At 48.6% G+C, this 18,651-nt stretch overlaps 1 protein-coding gene across 1 annotated transcript; it reads left to right on the forward strand.

The window, feature by feature from the left end:
• Positions 1-9: 9 nt before the first annotated feature.
• DPH5 (diphthamide biosynthesis 5) lies at positions 10-18,362 on the forward strand (the record flags this gene model as incomplete). The annotated part of the gene is made up of 6 exons (XM_010149172.1): positions 10-75; positions 2,635-2,759; positions 5,970-6,078; positions 14,886-15,006; positions 17,172-17,211; positions 18,259-18,362. Coding segments are annotated over exons 2-6 (457 nt in total), but the record flags the coding sequence as incomplete, so codon positions are not given.
• Positions 18,363-18,651: the final 289 nt, after the last annotated feature.

Below are 18,651 nucleotides of genomic sequence, written 5' to 3' on the forward strand. Positions count from 1 at the left end.
GCGGCGGTGAGGCGGTGTAGCAGGGTGTACCTGGAGGCCTACACGTCCCTCCTCACGGTGGGCAAGGAAGCGCTGGTAGGTCTAGGCTGCACGGAGCCCAGCCTCTGCTGTGAGGGGCTGCTGGGTCAGCAGGAGGGGCCTGGACTTGGTGGTACACGACCCTCATGGATCCTGGTTTATGGGAGAAATCGCTCTGCTGCCTTGTGAGAAGATTGGAATGAAAATAAATTTTCCTTGCTAGGAGTAATGTTAGTATTTTGACACTAGTTTTCATCCCATCATCCCAAGTTCTAACACAGCAATCATGAAACGTTGGAGAACTTAGAAAAAACATCTGATCTGAGTTAAAAAAAAAAAAAAAGACATACCAGAAAAATACATGTTTTGGAGCCTTGAACCTCTGAGGTGTTATGCTGTGTGGAGTGTCTCAGGTGTCCCCATTTCCTTGTGGGCCAGGCTGTCTCCCCACATTGGGACTTCCAGAATACACAGCTCAGTCAGGATGCAGGGCTGTTGAACATGGAGACAAGCTTTTTGTTAACAGACACTCCTTACAGAAGAAAACAGTAAAAATGTACAGATTATAACGCTGGTGGGTTCACTGGTCATAGAAACGCAGAGTTTGATCTTGAGTTAATACCCAAAAAAGGGCTTACCCACCCAAAGAACAAGGGATCTCACCCCCAGATAAGCTGTGTAGTACCATTCAGAGATGCTGTCTGGGTCCTGGCTGCCGTACGGCCCTGCTGTACTCGCATGTGTATCTGCAGAGACATACAGCACGTGAGGCTTTTAGCCTGTAGTCAGCATTGGGTGGTGTCCAGACACCAGCTAGGCTAGAATACTTGGGGCCCTCTCTGGAATATCTGCTGTATTTCGAAATGAAGATACACTTTGTCTTTTTCTGGGGTTTTTCCCGATACACTGAAGCAATCTGAGTTGAAGTGAATCCATTCAAAACAAAATGTTACCTTTTTGTTGTTGGGCAGCTGGAAAATTGCAAATCAGAAGTTACATTTTTACTTTGCAAATATTGCATTTGCTATAACAAAAAAGATGGATTCCTAGCCAGCTGAAAATAAACACTGAATAGTAGAAAAAATGCTGAATTTTTTTTTGTTATTTTTAGGGGTTTATTTGTTTTCTATTATTTTAAGGCTTTTGGTAACCTTGAAGTCCCAAAGATGAGTTAATTGGGAAAAAATGATCAGTAAAAGATACTGTCTTACCTGAAACTGCCTAGGAGGGAGTATAGGAATTAATCACCAAGTGTTGGCCATACAGCCCAGTTCACGAACAAGTGACAATGCCAACTGGTGTGCTTAGTAATGTGAAGGCCAGTCTTTCCTAAGCAACATGCAAGGTTACGAGAAAGCTCTCAAGACACAAAGAACAGATTCTTTCCTGCAGGGATTTTCTAGAAATCCTCCTGTGCTGATGCTTTTAAAATCAGATCTCAAACTTCAAATGACATGACTTGGTTCGTTCATGTTGTTGACCTAAACCATATAATAATGGCTATTTGATGCTGAGTGTCTAAATCAGCCCTCAGTCTGGGCAGAGAGCTGCACCCCATGACCACCCAGTGAGTCTACATTTAATTCTCGTCAGGAGGGTGCTTTCCATGCATTCTCTAATCAATGTGCTTTGATTCACGTTGTGGGGCAGCCGCCAAGCACACAGGCAGGTCACATAGATGAACACCACCTGAAGGGTGTGCCCCTGGGAATGCACGCTCTATAGGGTGCGTTCCCTATACATTGCTGGACTGATGTTAGTCTGGCCAAGTGCTAAGCCCGCCAGAGCGTACGCAGCTTTGTCACTGAGTTCTCAGCCCCAAGTGCTTTGCGTTATAGATCAGCCCCCACTTGTGTTCATAACTGACTTCATAGTTGGATCAATCTGTTAAAATTGTAATACCACCCACATTTTCTGAATACTGCTTAGAGCAAAAATGCCTTTTTTGGGTCTATGCCCAGGGAGAAAACCTTTATCTAATCATGTAAAGAGCACGTGAAATGTATGGTGAAACATGACCTACGGACACAGGTATGTGCAGGATGGTCAGATAACGTTTCTAGAACTGCTGAAGTTTGTTGCACTTGTGAGGTTGATTCTGGAAATAAAGGCATTTAAACATACAGACACAGTGATTACTGAGCTGCTGGAGAAGAGCAAAGGACACGATCAGAGGCACGTTGACCTGTAAGCATGGTAGAGTATGTCTTACAGAGAACTGAAGATGAGGGATTAACTCATTCCTTAGATGTGGTCAGTTGTAACGTGCTAAGGAAAAATCCAGAAAACGAGGTTGTGGTATAGCAAGCGTGGCATCTGTGCCTGGTCTGATGTCCGTTTACTAACTAACCTGAGCAGTTCAGCTCCTTACCGCAGGAGGACCGGTTACACTGACTGCCCTAGAGCCCCCCAGAGACTGTCAGCATGCTGGCTCAGCTACTTTGGAGCAGCTCCCCACCTGCCACAGAAGGCACAAAAAGCCAAGCCAGTATTGGGATAATGGGCTTGACTGGTTTTTGTCTGCTCGGGAGTTGCTTTACGGGAAGCTCAGTGTTCTTGCAAGGGGAGGTGGGATCTCTGTCTTATCCGGTGTTTCTCATTAATTTCAATTTCTAGGAAGAGTTTTATGGGAAAGAATTGATTTTGGCTGACCGAGAAATGGTGGAACAAGAAGTGGATAGCATTTTGAAAGAAGCTGATATTTGCGATGTCGCATTCCTTGTAGTTGGTGACCCCTTTGGGTAAGACAAAGCAACATTTTAATTACTGCTGTGGCTTGATCACTCTTTCAGTAGGAAGGAGCCATTCTCCATAACTGTAATTCTTTTGATTTCCAGACCAGAAGCATTTTTTACGTCTTTGTATGGTTTTTGTTGCATTAGAGGTTTTTGTTGCCTTGCTTTGGGGTTTCCTTGTCCAGATACCCCTCACAGATAGGAGTGGGGCCCTCCAGGATGTATAACTCTTTCCTGCAGCAGTCCATTCTCCCGCCAGCTTTTATAGGGAATATTTTGTCCCAGGTTTTCTCTGTTAGCAGAGTAAATTCTAGGATGTCATATAATTAAGGACTGTGCTGTGCTTTGGGAGAGTATTCCTGTAGTTGCTCTTTGTACGCTGGCAGCTTTTACGCTCTGTCGTTTCAGAACGAATGCTGATTGTTGGTTGTACAGTGCTGCTGCTTTGATACACGCTAGTTTTTAAGATCACTTAGGTCATTATAAGTGTCTTCGCATTTTGGTTAAGTCTTTTGTTTCCACTTTTTATTCCTGCTATGAAGTACTGTCTTCTTCTATCACCAGAAGGATCTTCTTCTGTCTTGCCAGTCAGGCCTCACCAATCTGTGATGTCAAGCCACACAGAAGAGCTTTTGGTCTCCAGTTGGCGATTCAAGATTTACACCACAGTGTTAAGGGGCACAAGAAAAATCAAATTACTGAGCACCCTATTTGTGAATGAAAAAATAGAGTTTATGGAAAAGAGAAGCAGTGTGCATATCTGTCAAAACCGGATAATTTATGTAAATACAGATTGAAGGGAATTGGCAAGAGAATATTACATTAAACTAGTACTTAAGGGTAGATGATGCTGTATGATGGAAATATTAATTATACTTGCAATGCATGTTAACATTAAAATTAGGATTAGCGTGTAGAGCCAATTACCTGTACCCTTGTGCTGTGATCCAATGACTGATACAAGTACATAGGATAAAAACCCCAAAACAACGTACATGTATGGAAATATAATTGCTACTTGTGAGCAGTACCTTGGGCTGCCTCAGTTATCATTTGTTTCAGTGTCAAAATACTTCAGTTCCGATTAACATACTACGTCATTGTAGAAAACTACCATTCTGTTGAACAAGTTGCTTCTCTCTAAGTGTTTATGCTCTTAGCTCTTAATCTCACAGCTAGAACTCCTCCAGTGCCCTAAGGAGGACTGTACCCTAAGGAGAACTGCTCCTGTGCAGAGCCCTAAGGATGTAGGGGTTCATGAGCTTACTGGGGAAGAGCACTGAATGCTTCTGCCCTAAGAGAAGCCACGCAGGAGGGCAGAAGCCATCTGCCTGTTATGGTAGAGTTTCAAGTGTATTGCAGGCAAGGAGAGTACTTGGCAGCCTTAGAAATCTCAGGTGTGTTGGTTCACGGCTAAAGGGATAAAACAAGCTGCACCCATGTTTTTCTCACTGTTGTTCCCTGCAAGTGTAGCTGCGTATGTGGTCACACCCATGGACGTGCTAGCAGGAGCCCCACGGTTTCAGTAGCGTACTGGAAGGCCCACCTTTGTGTAGCTGGGTGCTAACATGCACATGATCGCTACCTATAAAACGTAAAACCTGTATCGGTGGCAGAAAACACTAGTGCGGCTCTGGGCGCAGAGGGCTGACCCCGTGAAGCCTTTGCTGGCATTGGCAGAGTGCTCGGGAGGGCACTTCTGCTTTTGGCTACTGTCGTTACGGGCAGATCTGCTGGGAGAAGGTACTGGCTGGAGTGAATTTCAGTGAATGGACCAGCTGACCCTGGTCAGTATTAGCGTAGCCACAGAATCCTGCAGTGCTCCCTGTCCTGTGTACGAGGGGAGTAATACGAGGCTGTGAAGCTGATCCCCTCTCAGAGCAGGTGTTCTTAACTCACCTTTGCTTATAGGAGTTAGAAGCATAGTTCTTGTGCTAACCAAAAGTGTTGTTTTAGATCCCTTTACTGCGTTCTCCTAGGCCCAGGAGCCTGTTTGTACCAGGTCTCTGATTTCCCAAGTTCAACTTCCTCTGTTTTTTTCTTCCGGAGAAACTGATTTCTTTTTCCAGTGGTTGGTCCTTAATGGCCTTGCCAGCTGGGCCACCTTTGTGTGCAGCCTGCTCTGCTGATCCGTGCTGCTCAGAATGCCGTGTCAAAACTGCCAGACTGAAAACCCGGGGAATTCAGTTAGGGTGACCGCACCAGGCCAGGGTGAAGGCAGTCTTCCCCTTTATTACTGCAATTGGCCTATGCTATTTCTTTCTTTGCTTCCTTCCTGGGAACAGCCACGCAAAACGGTGTGGTACGGAATGAGGTGGCTAAGGCCATTGTTCAGGTTGGATAAACTCAGGCGAGGTGCATTTTCACATGGAAGGTGCAGTGCCTAGCATGTATGTGAGCACACCCCAGGCAAGATACGTGTGTAAATTGTTGCTGGAGCTATATATGCTTACCACCTTAGAAGGACTCAAATTCCAGTTGTGTCAGCTACAAGCCCAGTAATGCTGGCACCAGTCACAGCAAGGTGCTTGCTGGGCTTTAGACCCGGAGCCAAATTTGGCTCACTTCTAAGCTTAACTGGAATTGTCTTAATATTTCAGAATAAACTTGATCACTCAAACTGTGGCATTGCTGATTTGAGTAGTTTGGCTTCAGTGTTATAGAAGTTGGTTTAGTCTTGGGATGTTTTAGTACTGCATGCAGATTAGCGCCGTCTGTTTGAAGTTCTGATGTGCCTGATGCTTTCCTAGCACGCACCGGCGCAGCTGGGAGATGCCTGGCTGTGCAGCAAGTAAGGAAATACTGGAATTTCGTTGAAGTCCGTGCCAAATAGACCTGACCTTTACAGTTCAACAGATGTCCAACAGATACCTGCAGAAGAGAAAGGATAACTGGAACTTTCCCTTTCAAGCAGTTGCCAAAGCTGCTTTAAAAAATAACAGTTGTGTTGGTGTTACAGTTTTAATGATGCTAGAAAGCTGCAACGAACCAGAACATACTGCGGTTGCCTGTGTTCTCAGGGAAGATGACATACAGAAGCCTTATTGGAGTTTTTACTTTCTCGTAACAATTAGTCAAGTTATTGTTGCCCTTTTGGCACTTCTGCATCACCCTTGTTGTGAAGGGTTTCATCGTGCTTCCAAAACGAACCATAATTCTAGTACACTTGGTCACTTTATCCCTTCGTCCTTTAATTCTGTTCTCTCTTTAACACAGAGCCACGACACACAGCGATTTGGTGTTGCGTGCAGTAAAGCTGGGGATTCCGTACAAGGTCATCCATAACGCTTCGATAATGAATGCAGTGGGCTGCTGTGGTTTACAGGTAACGCTTTTGTATACGTGGTATTCCACAACTGCTCCAAGTAGAACTGGTGAGGAGTTCTGCTCCCGCAGCAGCGCGTGTTGCAATCTGAAGCTTGAAGATCTGTAGCAACCGTGCACTTGTGTCGTTAGAATTTGTTAACACTTCCTTTTCAGCATGCCCCCTTCAGTGAAAGTCCCTTTCGATGAGCACAGTAAAAATGCACAACGCTTCTGTTCTCTGCTCTCCAACTTCTCTCTGCCCCAGGAGACTGATGTTTGAGTTACATTACACATCAAGCTTTGCTCATGTTGGCTTCCTTCTACTGCTGATGGTCACCTGATAAATTTAGTCTTAAATTAGGTTATCATCCTGTCGGTAAATACGCTGGGCTCATCATAAAAGGAATACATGCACAAGCCTGTCTACGTGCTCAACTCGGACCATAAGTAATTCCAACATCCTGTGCATGACGCGTTCTTTCTCTCTGAGCTTGACCTGCCTTCACTTTCTGCCCATCTGCTGAGAGGAGGGATTTGCCTAGCCAAGGACAAAGCACAAAAGCTTCTTGCATGGCTAAAGTAGAAAATGTCTGGTGTCCCCGAAGAAAGCATTTCACAACTTCCTTTTACACTAGTATAGGTCCATTCACTTTTCCTGCATATGTCAGCATGCGCATCACAACTAATCACATCGAGATTAGTTGAGGCTTCCCCCTCTTGTTTTCATTCATTGCTTTAGCACAGAACCTGCTCTCTCAGGGTTCGGAATGCTTCCCTGCATATGGGAGCCCCTAAGCCAGGCTTCCACTTTACCAGAACCAAAAGCAAGCATAGGAATGGAGGTGTACAGAGGAGTAGAGGGTTTGAACAGTAAGTTATCACCAAGGGAGGAAGCATTCTTTCCTAGCATAATGTAGTGCCCTTTCTTACGTTTCAGCAAACAGCTGACACCATCAAGTTCACACTGACAAACTCCACCAGCCTCATTTTGATGCTGCTCAGCAGCAGAAAGTCTGTTGTGATAACTGCGTGGGTATTGTCTCTGGTGCTGTCATGTCCACATGGTTTAGAAGTGCAAGAGCCCTGCCTGATCCTGCCATCCAGCAACACGGCACCGACACCTCTTCCAAGACCCATGGGATTCACGTTCCTCACAGTTCTTCCTGTGAGCACTTTCTCAGCGATACCTGCCTGGTGCTGTGACACTGGGGCAGAATTATCTTTTAGGAAGCAAACAGGCCCTTTGGTGCCCAGAATCTACAGGCAGAGCAGGCAGGTGGCAGCTGTCGCATGACTGCAGTTACTGGGGCGGGTGACACGAGGGCTGAGGCTGGGGCTCACCCTTTCCCCTTCGGGATTCACGTGGTGCGAAGTTTGCTTCTGCTGCCAGGCTGTTGACAAGCAGCTTCTACTACCCGCCTCCTTCTTACTGTTCTGTTACGGTCACTAGGAAGGAAGGGCCAAGGCTCCTGTTCCCAAAGAGAACAGGTGACTGTGTTTTCCGAAAATCTGCTTCCCCCACACTCAGCTAGGCACGGGGAGGAGGGGTACAGAGCCTCTAGCCTAGCTGAAAAAATGATATCGCAAACAATCCGTATGGGTTTCCACGTCTGCACAGTTCTGGAGGTCAGTTTACCATTTCCTTACCCCATGCTGGAGGAACAGCCCATGCAGGAAACGTGGCATTATTCACTCTGGCATTAGTCCCCTTTTCCATCCTGGCCTGGGAGGGGCTGCCTTTGCACAAGTCAACATTCCTGTTGTTGCACAAAGCATTTTAGGAAATAGTGATCCTGTTGTATTACCAGGCAGCCTATAACCAGCTCTGTGCTTCACTCTCGTCACTCCCTCCAGGCACAAACGGCGGGCGAGGGGTCTCTTGCACACAGCAGCCTGTGATTTCATTACAGCGGGGATGGAAGTTTGTAATTTCTTTTACTGCCATCAATTCAGTTTGGGAGTTACTGTGTTTCAAATTGCAAAGTTGCTGTCAAGTGCAGCAGGGATTCCTCTTTTGCTTCACCACAAAAAAGGCTTGGCTTTTTTTCTTGTTTTAATCTGATTGTGATACAAAACCTCTTTCTTTCTTACTAGAGAAAAACAGGAAACACCTTTATACACTGTTCTGAAAGCCGCGTGCGTAGTGCGTAACTGCTGATTAGGCCCTCGGCAGCATGCAGCTACAGCCCTCTGCTCACAGAAGAACATCTCCTGTCACCAGAGCAGTGTTCCCATGCAGCCAGCATCGTTCTGGCAGCTGCACAGCTTTCCTGTGGAGCAGTGAGTTACTGGAGTCCTGGAGCACTAGTGATGGCCTGTCACCTGCAGTTCAGATGCACCTTTCTGCCCAAGAGCAGAGGGCGAATATCTGTGTTCCAGTACTTGTGCTTTTCCTGCTGCCTTGCCCATTTAACAGAATCAGTGCAGCAGCCTCAAGGGCTGCAGGGGGGGAAGTTGTATTTGTGCAAAGAACAGGGATGAGTCTTAGTTTGGAAAACTAAACTTTTTGGAGTTGGGAAGCTCTGATGGATTGATACAATAATTTACAGCTCCTGGGAGCAGAGGACGGCATAACCTAGCGAAGTGCTCCTCTGACCAGGCATACGGCTCCATGACTTGCTGTGGCTCCCTCACTTACACTGGCCTTGCCGTGCTTCACTGTGGCAGTTCTTGTTTTTCAAGGCTGAAGAACACCTTTTCTCTCAAAACCAAATGAATACATCCAGGAGGGAGAAGCCGTGAGAAGGGCCTGTGTGTGGGTGCCTCTTAGCTGGTTCTCTGCTGGTTCAGCTCTTGTCTGGGGTCTGACATGTAGGTATGGCCACTCCGACTCCTGTTGACCAAGTCGTGCGGTTTGGTAGCTATGCACCCTGCCAGGGAAGCCGGGGAGAGGGAACAGAATCCCCAGGGGAAGGCTGAAATTCTCAGAGAGCACATGTGGCAGGGGGCTTCCCGCAGCAGCAGCTGTGCTGCAGCTCCACGGCTTTGGAAAGCTCAGTGTTTCAGGTAGATGGCCTACCTCTGTTCTACCCCTGTTCATCTGCCCCGGAGCAAGGCGTGCCTGGGCTCTACCACCTAGGATTCAGCACTGCATGCAGAGAATATAAGGAGAGCCCAGCTGTGCTGGTTTTAGCCCTAGAATAAGGAGGCAGAAAACTCGGAATCACTAATTCACACCTTTCTCCTCCCTCCCTCATCTGCATGCCATCTGGGTATGTTGGGGAAGGTCACTGGCCAGAGCGGTGCTCTCAGGACAGACTTCTCTGCCCCGGGTCTGGTAACATGCGTTTGAGGTAGCAGCGTGGATGGCCAAACACGTGAGGAAGACTGCATCACACCTGTGATGCGTGTGAAGGAACGAGGCAGCCTGAAATGGCTTGAGAGAGTAGCATTGCTGTAGAAAAGTATGGAGAGCTGAAGGGCAGAGCTGGAGGTGAGTCGTGGGACACGACAGAGATGGCGGAAATAAGCCACTCATTTCCAGGGGAGCGGTGTTGCTCGTTCTGAAAGAATTGACTTCATATTTTGGTAGGGCAGCTAGGAAAAAAACACGTCACGGCGAAGGCCTGCCTCTCTTTCGAGACATACCCGCTTTCCACCTGAGTAGCTTCAGAACAAACATCTGGTTGTCCCTGTGTTTCTTTCAGTGGCTCATCTCAGTGTGGGGCGTTCGTGCTCCCGTTAACTCTCATCAGACAATCACAGTTATAACACAGTTCTGCCTTTTGGCTGCCAGCTGATTGTGGAAATCCACAAGCAGTGCCAGTTCTGAGTCTTTGCTGAACAGGTGAGGCCACTCACAGAGTCAGGTAGAAAAACAGATGTAAGGGAGCTTAAGGAGGCATTACACTGTGCATAGTCAAACAGAGAGCCTGTAGTAGCTACAGGAGCGGAACCACTGAGCTCCACCCTCTCTCTCTGCTCCCCAGTCTTCAAAAATACCCTTTGTTCTACTAGGAGGGGCTCTACACCAAATGGTTTTTATTCACTGACAGTTAAACCAAGCTGTTCTCCATCACTGGCTGGTTTTCTCACTTACTACCAGCTTCTGAGCCTTTTAGGAGTTAGCATGTGTTTCTGAAACCGATTCAAGGTTAAATCAGTGCTGGTCACACTACTTCATTACTCACCGTGGCTGTTCAGCTTAGTGCTGTTCGACACCAGCAAACATGACACAAAAACAAGTCATCAAGTAGATGTTTTGTCCATCTTTGTTTCAGACAATAGCCCAAGTGACCAGGGTGGGACGGATTCCGGATTTCCGATGTCACTGGGAAGGGTCTTAGGAGGTTATTAAAGATAAGGTGACGTTACCTGGGAGTGAAAATCCTCCCCTATTCAGGTTTGCTTGGAGATCTGAGCCTTGATAGCCAAATTTTGCTCTGCTTGCAGAGTGGGTGCTTCCTAAGTGCTGATACAAGAGGCAACCAGGAGAAAATGTGCTCTTGCCTTCAGCTGCTGTTATGTGATGGGGCTCAGCTGCCTCCTGAGCCTGGCAGTCGTGGGGAGTGGGCCTCCCCCAGCCCAGCAGCCTGTTCCTCACAGCTCCTTTTTCTTTGGCATGTTCTAAGGGGACTGAGGTTTTTGCGACAGCTGAGCCAGTCTGTGGGCCTGCAGGCCAGAAACAGTCACAGTGAGTGCTGAAGGCACCTGATGTCACAAGGCTCTCCTGAGGCATTCCCAGCTGCTGACAGCCAGTGGTAGGGAATAAGGTCGGGTGAGGGGCTAGAGCTAGGCTTGTGGTTGGTTCATATGACCAATTATAAGCAAAAATGATGCCTGGCTGATTCTTGCTGCCTTTTGTTGATGATTGTCCTCCTGCCTAAGCTGTTCTCTGGCAATAATATGTGATACAAGGAACAGCAGGAGCCCTTTGATCTGGGTTATGGGGTCTGGAGCGTTGTTAACGGAGGATAAGGGGAAAAATCTGACTTGTTAGGCTCCTTTGAGGATGAACATTGCATAGCATCACATCAGAACTCTTATGACAAGGATGCTCAAAACATGTCTTTGCTGTTCCGTGTATGTTCACTGGTGTTTATCAGGAAGTGACCTGGGATAATGCAAGGTGCTCAGTGTCTCAGTTCCACCGAGGAATAGCTGTAGGAGAAAAGCCCCTTGTGCCCATCAGTAGGATGGGACAGGCTGTGCAGAACCTTCACGAGCAAACACACCTGTCCTGTGCAAACTGCAGCATAACTGGTGACCATTGCAACGCGGAGCAGCTGAGGAGAGCGTCAGCACCGCGGGGTCACAGGCACCGCAGGGGTGTGTGGGCATCAGTCCGACAGTCTCCTTCTTACCTGCCTGCCCGCCAGGTATCCCGTTCTGAGGCTGCTTGGAATGTTAGGAAAGGAGGTAGGCTCGTAAGTGAAGAATTGCTTTGTCACCCTTGCAGCTGATACAGCAGTAATTCTGGGAAAGATGCTGTAAAAAGAAATGTCTGCATTTTGAAATGTTTACTTCTTGGTTTCTCTGCAGCTGTTGCCCTACTGACCTCCAGTATTATCTTGCCTCTGCCCTCCTGCTTGCTTTAGTACTTTCGAGCGGGGATGGAGGAATGTTCCTTTTTTAATTTCCCTATTTAGTCCCAGCTCATTTTTTCTTTTATGCCCTGTATTTTTCTGTGATTAGCCACGCCAGGGTTTAAGGCAGGGCTGTAGACTGGGACAGTGTCGGGGGCCTGATGCCATTCGGCCTGGCCGTTAGTGAAGTTGCTCGGTGGTTTCACTGAAGTTTCACTCACCTGCAGGCTTTCCAAGCCAAGAGGAGGGCACAGCACTTTCTCACTCACAGGTTATTCTGCCCTCCCAAGTAGCCATCCATTCTGCTTGTATAAACCCCAAGTAAAATGAGAGAGAGCGTTAACAGAAGGGTTAAAAATACGAACTGAAAACAGGTCCCTCAGCACCGAGAGCTGTCAGTCATTCTGCCAGCCGTTCTGCCATACTGTGTGTGTAACAAAAACAGTGTTCTAGTTCCGAGTGATGAAGGTGCAAGCTGGAGAGCAGCCTCCTCCAGTGTTTGGAGCAGCAGGAAACGAGCAGCCAGGCATTGCCCTGGAGCAGCTCTGCCTTCCTTGCCTCACCAGCAATTGCATTGCAAAATTCTGGTGCACACACTGTGCTTAAGACGATTACTACTCGGGTGGGGGGAGGGCTATTTCCAAAGACCGAGGTCTTTCAAAACGACCTTTTGAAACGTTTCTGTGAAGTTTTTGAGCATTAGGGAGAAGGTAAGAAGGTTGGTTTCCATGTGGAGAGCACAACACTCCTGTCCAGCACTCTGACACACCTGCTGATCAGTGCGTGATGCTCAGGGTGCTCTAGCTAGCTCACCTTGTGCTCACCTTGTACAGAACAGACCTTGTCCCCTCCTGACTCCCAGCTGCTTAACGTGGAGGGCAGCGCTGAAGCCTCGTTTGTTGTTGCCTCTCTTCCGAGCTGTGCCAGCAGCCGTGCAGCATGATGGGGTCGCTGAACATACAGAGCTCCTCATCGTCTTACTGAACTTCCTAGCAGTCCCCACGTGTGACATTAGTCCCTAGCTGTGCCGAAATGCACCTTAGTTCCCAAACGTGTCGGTGTTACTCCAACAACGAGCGTGATTTCTAGAGTTCTGGGGCCCTAGTTCCATCTTGTTGGTGCAGGGGCTGCTCCTCTGCTGTTATTTCCGCTGGACAGATGGGCCATTTCTGACAAAAGTGTCTGACATTCAGACTTCAGTTGTCAACACCAAACCTGTGAACAGAGGATTCAGTGACTCTGACTGGCAGTGTTTGCACAAAAAGGGTAACAACATCTGTTGGCAGACGAGGGAGAGTCTTTGTAATGCTCAGTGGGAAAGAGAAAACCCACAGTCAGGACAAGAGCTGAGGGTATAACATTGAATGCCCAACTTTTTTTCATATGTGGCAGAATGGCTTAAAAGAGCTGATTCCCAATAAAATATGTATCAGATAGTTAACATCTTGCCCATTTCTGCACATGCTTCTCTTTGCTATGGGGCAGAGGTGGAGGTTTCTCTCCTTCAGGTTACCAGAAAGCCAAAGATAAGGTTTGGGGTTAACTGAGGCCACAATGTACGGAACGCGGGCTGCTGATTTCGAAGGGACTGCAGTGGCTGCCCGCTAGCTGGAGAGGTTGGTACCAGACATCTCGGCAGTTGTGCATGACTGAGGCTACACTGGCAGCAAGATTAAGCGTAACGTGTTCCCGAAGGCTCTGGCAGTGAAGGAGAGAAGGAGAAACTCCTTGTTGGAATCGTTTGTCTTTAGATTTGGTACAAAATGGAAGGAGTTGTAGCTAGCCACATGGAAAGTAGGGAAAACAGCTTGATTTTTTCCTTTTTCTAGAACACAGCCTTGAAAGAGTTAACAGGTTACATCAGGAGCAACTCGTCTGGTTGAACCTATATTTAGTTTACTGGAAGAACCTTTAGGTTGTGAAACGTAGACTGTGTGTTCTTGTCCTCAGGCTAGAACGAAATGTTTAGAAGAGGAAATGTTTTCAGTAATATTTCAGGAATCTCTGAATAAACACTGTTCCTGCCAGTGTGAATGGTTAAAATTTGAGCTGTTGGTCCCTTGAAAACAAACCTGTTTCTGCTTTGATCCAAGTTCTGCTCCACCAGCATAAAAGAGTTAAACCCACAACCTACTGCCGCAGCGAAAGACGGGTGTGCAGGGGGATCCCCAGCCGGCACGGAGCTGCGTCTGCACGGGGTCCTCACACCCAGTGCCTCCTGCAGTGGGCGGGAAGCAGGCTTCCCTTCCAGGCTTCCAGAGGAAGGGGGCAGGTTAGTCCATAGAGCCCGTTTTCCTCGGGTGTGCTTGAGCAGGCAGAATACTGGCAGGCTGTGCAATCCATCTGGGATTGCCCCATTCCGTTGAATTGACCAGACTTGATGTGTGCCTTTGCCCTTTTGCAGGTCAGCTGCAGAAACTTCCAAGCCTTAGGTTAAATTAGCCCTTCGCTGTGGATCTCTGGAAACGATCAGCAGGGCTGCTGGTTCCCATGCCTTCACCCAGAGTAGGGACTTATCATAACGAACAGCGTTAAGGGCAGGAATAAAACCCGCGGGATGGACACAGACTCCGCTAGCCACGTGCTTCTTGCTGCATGTGCATCAAAACGTTGCACCTCTGCTTCACCCACAGCCTGTCCCGTCTCCAGAGCGGATACGGCTCTTCGCGCGAGGCTGACGCCCCCTTGGCGTGGGGCAGCTTTCATCAGTGGGAGCGGGCTGCCAAGCACAACTCCTCCTCAATCAGCAGAATCAAAACATCGTATCGCGGCGTTGTTGGACATTGCCTAGCCTTAACCAAAATAAGACACAGCAATTTTGGTGCTAACCTTACAGAGTCTTTTCCTTTGAAAGGACGGTAGAACTGCAGCAGCTATAGAAGGTAGGTAACGCGGGAGGGGGAACGCAGAGACAGCTTTTTACAGGTAGCTCATGAGCCGTTCTGTATTGTGCTTTGCTGTTGGGCAGTGCAGGAACCGCAGCACATCCCTGCCATGAGGGAGGAGAAACAGGTCACTAGGTCCAGGTGTTGTTACAAAGGAGGGAAGGCAAAGGCAAAACCAGCACGGAGCAGAGAAGCACAGGGCAGCTTTTTAAAGGGAAGGTTATTCCTAGCACAAGGTTCGTTATGTTTGGGAGAGCAAACGTGGAGTGTCTGATGGGAGGAGCCTTTCCCTGTGCCCCGGATTCTGTCTGACCTGGGCTCAAGACTTGTCAGCGTTGGCAGTTCTCATGCCATTTATCGTATGTGCTGTTCTTTCTTGTCACGACATGTGTTCCTGCCCTCACTTTGTCTTACAGCTGTACAACTTCGGGGAGACGGTTTCCATAGTTTTCTGGACAGACACGTGGAAGCCAGAAAGCTTTTTCGACAAGATCAAGAGGAACAGGCAGAGCGGAATGCACACGCTGTGCCTGCTTGGTAAGCAGCCACCACCCCACTCCTCAGCTGCCATCGCCGCCACCCCCAGAGACAGCAGTGATGGGCATGAGGTGGCGGCGGTGACTGAACTGTGTTCTTGGCTAATGTGTGGCTTTGACAGTAGCCACTGCTCCCGCTACAGCCGCCAGGAATTTCCTAAGGTTGCTTTGGAAAATCCTTAAGAAACAATGCTTTGGTAGGAGTCAGATAGGAGCAGGAGGCCCGCGTTTGCTCAGACATCACCGTTAAGCTGGATCTAGCACAGGCTCCAAATCAGATTGCAGTGAAGAACATAATTAATTGACTTTGTTAGGCGAGAGCTTGGCCCATTTCACTTTCTGGGGAACCAACTCGTTCGTTTAACCACATTCCTGTTTTGGAAGGCGATAGTCTTTTCCCTAAATTACCTTACCTAAGGATGTTTTGGCAAAAGGTGATTGCCAAAACCCCTGGCTGGTCAGGAGCTGGGACAGGGTTAGGGCCTGCTCCTCGTCGACGCAAGCCCAGGCTCCCCCGAGGTGCTGCCCGATCTTACTGCACCCCAGACCTTGGCTGAAAGGTGCTGTCTGAGGAATCCGCTGTGCCTGGGTGGCTCACTTAAGGCTATGGAACCCTCTGCACATGGACTGTAAGGCGCTCACAGAGTTGCACATGCAGTCCTAGACCTTCCTGGAGCATCTTTTAGATGCAGCTGGGGTCTCTCTGCTCTAAATTAACATTTAAGTCAAACCAAAGTCTGCGGTAACTGGAGGGTCCTGAGCAGGGAACAGTTTAAATGTGTGAGCATTGCTGCACGTTGCACTCTTCAGTGCCTTCAAAGTTGTTTGTTTTCCACATTGGCTAAAAATCAGAATTCTGGTGATTTGGTGTAAAGACAGTTGACTGCCCAAGTGTCTGAAATGAGGGCTGTTAAGCTGGGGCACGTTAAACCAGCGTATTCCTCAGGTATTCTCTATAATCATCTCCATGATCTCCCTTTAAATTTTTTTTATACAGTAGTGAGAGAGTAAAAGTTCTGACCCCCTAAAATCATGCTGTACATCCCCAGTCCAGGGGCACCAGAGTACCTGCATCTCACAGGTACCTGCATCTTGAACAGGTTGCCCAGAGAAGCTGTGGATGCCCCATCCCTGGATGTCTTCAAGGCCAGGCTGGATGAGGCTTGGAGCAACCTGGTCTAGTGCAAGGTGTCCCTGCCCATGGCAGGGGGGTTGGAACTAGATGATCTTTAAGGTCCCTTCCAACCCAAACCATTCTATGATTCACCATAGCCCACAGGTGAAGCCCACCCATTGCCCAGCTGACTACCCCTGGGTGCTGCGCGCTCCTTGGGTTCTGTGTCGGTGTTCACCCAACCCCAGTAGGTCACCAGAAGGCGAATGTGACATAGGAAGGTTGGTGCTGGTGAACTTGTGAGCAAACTGCCCACTGGGAACACACGGCTTTGCATTTCACACCCTTCTCTTCGGGGTCACTCTGGTTTAGGAGCTGGCTGTGTAACTTAGCGTGTATTGCTGTACATGCTAAAACCCAAGACTGAAAGTGTACCCAGCGTTCCCGATGATGGTATCGGGGGCGTTTGAATACAGGTGGCATTCTATTGCCTCTTGGAGAGATTGAGTCAATTAGTTCTATAACACTGCAGATGCACAGTCTTACCTGGCCCCGTCTCGGTTTTATCCTTGCCCAAATCCCTTTTTTTTCCCATAAGAGAAGATTGTTCTGAGTTTGGATCGGACAGGAAGGAAGTGCTGATGAAAGCCAGGTTCCTGCCTGGCAGCGATGTCAGCACTGTCCGTCAGCCTGTACCTTCTGTGACAACAGCCACTTGTCATTCAAGAGCAGTCCTGGTCCCTGGGTGCTGAACAGGCTGGCATTAACTCTCCTGTGGTCAACGGCCCTACTCCTGTGCACTGTGCAGTATTTCCACTCGTCGGTGCTGCTCTGCAGTCAGTGAAACCCGCCCTGCCTTCGGTAAAGTCCAGCCACAAAGCCACCACCTGCTGCGGGTGCCCAACAGGTCAATCAGCAGAACACAATCCAGCCTCCTCCTTCCTGCCATAGCTAAAATGTCGTTACAAACTTCACAGAATCTGTTTTACCTACGGAAAACTACCTGGGAAGTTTGTAGGGCACCTGGTTTCATTATCTGCTTTGTCCTACAGATATTAAAGTGAAGGAGCAGTCTCTGGAGAACCTGGTGAGGTGAGTTGCCTTTGGAAATGCAGAGACACGCTCTGTTTACCAAGGGCTTTGTGCAAGGACAGAGGCTCTTCCCCGGCAGGCCAGTGCGGAACTTACCTGCCTTCTCCTGCACTTCCCAGTGGCCGAGGTCTTTGTTCCTTAAAAGGAGCCAAACTTTTGCTCCCTGCAGCAGGACCTGGCTCTGCTTGCAGCAGCTGAACAAACCGCAGCAGAGCGTAGCTGTGAACTGCTGCAGCCAGCAGCACTCGGTCGGGGGCGAGTAAGCTTTGCCCTCCGTCAGGAAGGGGTACGCTTCCCGTGGGGCAGACACAGTGCTGCTGTACTGCTCTGTCCCATCCCGGAGCAGATGACTAGCTCAGCAGTGTTCCGAAGTCACTCTTCCTTACACGGGCTGGAAACGGTGCAAAGCGCTGAGCACATCCCACCCTTTTTGAACAGCTGAGTAAGTGACGTGTAGAAAACGCCCTGAAGTTCATGTAACTGTGTTCAACACAGCTCTTGCCACGTGCATCATCTCTCCACAGTCTGTGTTTTGGCAGGCACCAACCTAAACGGTGACTTTCCACCCTGCTGAGGCTCTGGTCTAAATTAACATTTGGGAAGGCTCAGCGTCACCGAGGTTTGCTGCTTCTGGGGATTCAAAATAAACCCTTGGATGGACTCCACAGCTGGCAGCGCCAGCAGCGTTTTGTTTCGGACTGTGTTTCTAGCCTGTAATCATCTGTCTAGAGGGCAGTGGACAGAAAAAGAGTACTTTGCCCGGGAACTGAAGTCTAACACATCTTTCAGAGTGGCTGCAAAAGCTGGATATTGCTTCCAGCACCTGAATTAGCTGTTAGGACCCAAACGATCTGCCAGCTGCAGGCCCTGCTGCTTCCCAGATGTGGGGGAGCACAAGAGCCTCCTGTCCTTGCAAAGTCCATGCCTGGTCACCAGTTGGACTGTTTCAGTTCGGTTCGCTGGTCTGGAGGCTTCTTGAAATGAACAGCAAGAATGCTAGGAGTAACGAAACGGGTCGGGTGTGAAATTTCTCTTCTTTCCCTGCAGAGGAAGAAAGATCTATGAGCCGCCGCGCTACATGAGTGTGAGCCAAGCTGCAGAACAGCTTCTTGCCATTATTCAGAACAGGAGGCTCCAGGGAGAAGACCCAGGTACTGTCACTGTGATGCTTACATCTGCCTCTTGCAAGTCACGTACTGATGAGCTTCTGAACTCCCTCTTAATCCTGGCCTTCTCCTGCTCCACGGAGCAATCAGGCTGCCCAGAATCCTGGTCAGGAGATAGATTTGGCAGAGCTGACCACAGCGTGCTTCAGGAAGCACAGATGGACGAGCACTGGTGGCTCCTGGGGCTTTAGTCAAGCCTAGACTGCTTTATCCACCTTGGAGCTCTGATCCATCCATTGGGGGAGGCAGAGGGATTCTGGGTGTTTTACACAGA

The sequence above is a fragment of the Eurypyga helias genome, unplaced genomic scaffold (genome assembly GCF_000690775.1).
Source record: "Eurypyga helias isolate BGI_N326 unplaced genomic scaffold, ASM69077v1 scaffold47953, whole genome shotgun sequence".
In the NCBI taxonomy this organism is placed as follows: Eukaryota; Metazoa; Chordata; class Aves; order Eurypygiformes; family Eurypygidae; genus Eurypyga; species Eurypyga helias.